A 5,457-nucleotide genomic window follows, 5' to 3' on the forward strand; every position below is an offset into this window, starting at 1 on the left:
ATATATATATATATATATACATATATATATATACATATACATATATATACAGGTCATTCTCAAAAAATTAGCATATTGTGATAAAGGTCTTTATTTTCCATAATGTAATGATGAAAATGAAACTTTCATATATTTCAGATTCATTGCACTCCAACTGAAATATTTCAGGTCTTTAATTGTTTTAATACTGATGATTATGGCATACAGCTCATAAAAACCCCAAATACCTGTCTCAAAAATTAGCATATTTCATCCCACCAATGAAAGACAAGTGTTTTTAATACAAAAAATGCCAAACTTCAAATAATCATGTTCAGTTATGCACTCAATACTTGGTTGGGAATCCTTTTGCATGAATGACTGCTTCAATGCAGCGTGGCATGGAGGCAATCAGCCTGTGGCACTGCTGAGGTGTTATGGAGGCCCAGGATGCTTCGATAGCAGCCTTAAGCTCATCCAGAGTGTTGGGTCTTGCGTCTCTCAACTTTCTCTTCACAATATCCCACAGGGTCTCTATGGGGTTCAGGTCAGGAGAGTTGGCAGGCCAATTGAGCACAGTAATACCATGGTCAGTAAACCATTTAACAGTGGTTTTGGCACTGTGAGCAGGTGCCAGGTCGTGCTGAAAAATGAAATCTTCATCTCCATAAAGTTTTTCAGCAGATGGAAGCATGAAGTGCTCCAAAATCTCCTGATAGCTAGCTGCATTGACCCTGTCCTTGATAAAACACAGTGGACCAACACCAGCAGATGACATGACACCCCAGTGACTGTGGAAACTTGACACTGGACCTCAAGCAATGTGAACTCTGTGTCTCCTCTCTTCCTCCAGACTCTGGGACCTTGATTTCCAAAGGAAATGCAAAATTTACTGTAATCAGAGAACATAACTTTGGACCACTAAGCAGCAGTCCCAGGCGAGATGCTTCTGACGCAGTCTCTTGTTCAAGAGTGGCTTGACCTGGGGAATGCGGCACTGTAGCCCATTACCTGCACACGCCTGTGCACGGTGGCTCTGGATGTTTCTACTCCAGACTCAGTCCACTGCTTCCGCAGGTCCCCCAAGGGCTGGAATCGGCCCTTCTCCACAATCCTCCTCAGGGTCCGGTCACCTCTCCTCGTTGTGCAGCGTTTTCTGCCACACTTTTCCCTTCCCACAGACTTCCCACTGAGGTGCCTTGATACAGCACTCTGGGAACAGACTATTCGTTCAGCAATTTCTTTCTGTGTCTTACCCTCTTGCTTGAGGGTGTCAATGATGGCCTTCTGGACAGCAGTCAGGTCGGCAGTCTTACCCATGATTGTGGTTTTGAGTAATGAACAAGGCTGGGAGTTTTTAAAAGCCTCAGGAATCTTTTGCAGGTGTTTAGAGTTACTTTGTTGATTCAGATGGTTAGGTTAATAGCTTGTTCAGAGAACCTTTTCATGATATGCTAATTTTTTGGGACAGGCATTTTGGGTTTTCATGAGCTGTATGCCATAATCATCAGTATTAAAACAATTAAAGACCTGAAATATTTCAGTTGGTGTGCAATGAATCTGAAATATATGAAAGTTTAATTTTTATCATTACATTATGGAAAATAATAACCTTTATCACAATATGCTAATATTTTGAGAAGGACCTGTATAGTATTTATCAGAGGAGCAGACTTTTTCCATTATGAAAACAAATGTTCTTATTTTTGTTCTTCTTCATTGTAAAAATGGTAATGTGTGACAATACCTCAGCAACATGTAAAGGTGTAGAGTGGCAGTTATCCAGTCTGACCCCATGGAAACATTTAGCTGTGGTTTCAGTGTATTTTCGCATGTGGTCCCACAGGTATGGACAATCTTCAGGGCCATTGCCATAGCGAAGTTTGACACTGTCACCCCAGCAGATCAGCTCCCGACGCAAGTACACATTTGAGCCTATAAAGAAAACATACATTTTATTATTGGGGCAAGGATTAATAGGTTTTTAAATCACATACAAACTTGAGTTACATTAAAATGCAGCTGTATGAAACCATTTTTCATCTAGTATCAATGCTTTTTCATGTTCTACCTGGTTCAGCAAAGTTGCGTAGTGGATCATCACCCATCACCCAACCGTTGTGAGCCAAGAAGTGGCAAATCTTGTCTGGATGGTCCAGCAGCTCCAGCTCTTGCTCAAAAGTCATTTCCTCATATGGGAAGGTGAAATACCTGAAATAGACAAAAATTACCCAACATGATGCTTCTTTTGTCACAGCCCAGTAATTATCAGTCTTTATATCATTCTTTGACTGAGTCATTACTGTGGGTTCAAAAAAAACAAAACGTTCAATACAAAAACAACTGGACTTTATTTGTAACAGAAGACGTTTCGATCCTCATCCGAGGAGCTTTTCTCAATTCAATGAGCAGTGAGTGAGAGATTCAGGTTATAAGGCTGAGTGAGATAAGACACACACATATATACCATACCATACCATACCATACCATACCATACCATACCATACCAATTTATTTATATAGCACTTAAAACAGCAACAAGGCCAACCAAAGTGCTGTACAAAAGAACACAAACATGCACAGCAGACAGGAAAACATAAAATAGAAATACAGATACAAATAGCAGCAGAAGCTTACTAAAATGGCCAACAGAGTAGAGAACAGACCGGACCAAAACAAATCACACCGTGTTAAAGGCAAGCGAATAGAAGTGGGTCTTCAAGCGAGACTTAAAGACTGAGAGTGTGGGAGCCTGCCGGACACTCAGTGGCAACTCATTCCACAGTCGTGGACCTGCAACAGAGAAAGCCCTGTCACCTCTGAGCTTACGACGGGTTTCTGGGACTGAGAGAAGCATCTGGTCTGCTGACCTCAGAGAGCGCGGTGGGACATATGGCTGCAGAAGATCAGTGAGATAGGATGGGGCGGAACTGTTCAGTGATTTAAAAACATACATGAGAATTTTGAAATGGATCCGAAGGTGAATGGGTAGCCATTGCAGGGAGGCCAAAACTGGCGTGATGTGCTCTCTATAGCCTGTACCAGTTAAAAATCGGGCTGCAGCATTTTGGACCAGTTGTAGACGAGCAATGGAGGACTGACTGATTCCAAACAGAAGTGAATTGCAGTAATCAAGCCTAGATGTTATGAAGGCATGGATCACTGTCTCGAGGTTCTTTTTGGAGAGTATAGGCTTCAGCTTAGACAGCCGTCTCAGCTGAAAAAAACAGGATTTGACCATCATGTTTACGTGACTGTTGAGTTTTAAGGACGGGTCCATTATCACCCCCAGATTAGTCACCTTTTGTTTCTCTAGCGGGGCTAGAGAGAAAAGGTCAATGTCATGGTTCATGAGTGAGCCACTGGGATGGAACAGCATGACTTCAGACTTCTTCTCATTGAAGCTTAAGAAGTTTAAAGCCATCCAGTCCCGGATGTCAGCCAGGCAGTCAAGAAGAGGCTGAATAGAGCGTGTGCCTCTGTGCCTCAGGGGGAAGTAAATTTGGCAATCATCGGCATAGAAATGAAAGGGTATGTCGTGTTTGCGGAAGATAGCACCTAGTGGCAGCAGGTATAAAGAAAAGAGAAGAGGACCGAGGATGGACCCCTGCGGTACCCCCCACTGGAGTGTGGTTGATGCCGAACTAAAATCTTTGATATTGACACAGAAGGTTATGTCAGAGAGGTAGGACCCAAACCATTTAAGGGCTGACCCTGTGATGCCCACCCACTGCTCCAGTCTAGAAATGAGGATATTGTGGTCGATGGTGTCAAAAGCAGATGTAAGGTCCAATAGGACAAGCAGCACAGAATCACCTGCGTCTGTGGATATGAAAATGTCATTAAAAACCTTCAGTAGAGCAGTTTCAGTGCTATGGAGAGATTTGAAGCCAGATTGGAATAACTCAAGGATAGCGTGATCCCCCAAAAACTGTTTCAACTGAGACTCCACAATTTTTTCCAGTAGTTTAGAGGTGAATGGGAGTCTGGAGACAGGCCGGAAGTTGGACATGACTGAGGGGTCAAGGTTAGGTTTTTTCAGGAGGGGCTGGACAGCAGCATGTTTAAAAGTCTTTGGCACCACACCTGAGGATAAACTGCTACATATATGTAGATTTGTACATATATGTGTGTGTGTCTTATCTCACTCAGCCTTATAACCTGAATCTCTCACTCACTGCTCATTAAATTGAGAAAGCTCCTCGGATGAGGAGCAAAACGTCTTCTGTTACAAATAAAGTCCAGTAGTTTTTGTATTGAACGTTTTTTGAATTTATCATGTCCTGGATGACTGAGAATTTTCACCAGCTTACTGTGGGTTCATATTCATATTTTACAAACAAGAACATGGTTAATCTTGTTGGCCGTGTTTATTATTAGTCATATAATTAAAACTTCAAATATCACTGTACAAATTCACCTTATGTTTTTTTTAACTAGGATAAAGCAAAATTTCAGTTGCATGTAAAATAAATATGTATTGGCAAATTGAGTCGAAAAAAGCACAGAATGCTGTGAAAAAGACATGAAAATATTGATTTTTGCTATAAATAGCTTTTTATAAAATCAAAGTCAAAATATTAAGATTTGTTTTTGAACACACACACAAAAAAAAGAGAAAAAAATTAACATGGAACAAAATCCCCTCCAACACCGGATCAGTCACACATACTGTACATAAATGACTTAAACAGGGGTGATGTGTGATTCTGCTCTAAAAAGTCGGTGTGTTCTGCAACAAAACATGTTTTTAGCTCAACTAAAAGCCTTAAAAATTAACAAATTTTTAATGCATTTTCAAAGGTGGTTTATTGCCAAATGATTTAACCAGTATTGGAGCTGTAAGAAATCCAGTCTTAAAACTTTAACCCCTGAAATATTTAGATTAAAACTGCGAGTAACTGGAAAAATCTAAAGAAATCTCATGTAGTGTTCAATAAAGCTAAACATGGAAGGAGTTTAAATTTACTTAAGCGGCCCACCACGGACTCCGCTTTCAGAGTGAAAGTTAACAGAAAACGTTCCATTTTAAGCCGTCACAAAACCGCGTTATATACAAAAGTAGTGGCATTAGAATTCCTTATTATAACTCAAATAAACAGAACAATTTAGTTTGTCAATTGAGATGACATTAGACATGCATACTTTAAGATTTATCTTATGTTATTCCCATTATATAACAAATTAGTTAGACACAGTTAAATGAGCACCACAAGTCACCAGACGAGTACCAGCCTAACTCATCATCTTGTGGTCTAACTCATCATCCTGTGGTCTGCTTCATCATCGTGTGGTCTAACTCATCATCATGAGGTCTAGCTCATCATCCTGTGGTCTACTTCATCATCCTGTGGTCTAACTAATCATCCTGTGGTCTAACTCATCATCCTGTAGTCTAACTCATCATCCTGTGGTCTAACTCATCATCCTGTGGTCTACCTCATCATCCTGTGGTCTAACTCATCATCCTGTGGTCTA

The 5,457-nt window shown here is 40.7% G+C and overlaps 1 protein-coding gene across 1 annotated transcript in view; it reads right to left on the minus strand.

The window, feature by feature from the left end:
• The window catches only part of agla (amylo-alpha-1, 6-glucosidase, 4-alpha-glucanotransferase a), a 355,602-nt gene that overhangs the window by 196,307 nt on the left and 153,838 nt on the right, over nt 1–5,457 (minus strand). Inside the window, exons 8-9 of the mRNA XM_037681985.1 lie at nt 2,051–2,190; nt 1,727–1,914 (exon numbers count right to left, since the gene is read on the minus strand). Coding sequence (XP_037537913.1) covers nt 1,727–1,914; nt 2,051–2,190 — 328 coding nt within the window. The remainder of the gene's footprint in view (nt 1–1,726; nt 1,915–2,050; nt 2,191–5,457) is intronic.

This window comes from Nematolebias whitei, chromosome 9 (genome assembly GCF_014905685.2).
Source record: "Nematolebias whitei isolate Nwh7 chromosome 9, NemWhi1, whole genome shotgun sequence".
Lineage (NCBI taxonomy): Eukaryota > Metazoa > Chordata > Actinopteri > Cyprinodontiformes > Rivulidae > Nematolebias > Nematolebias whitei.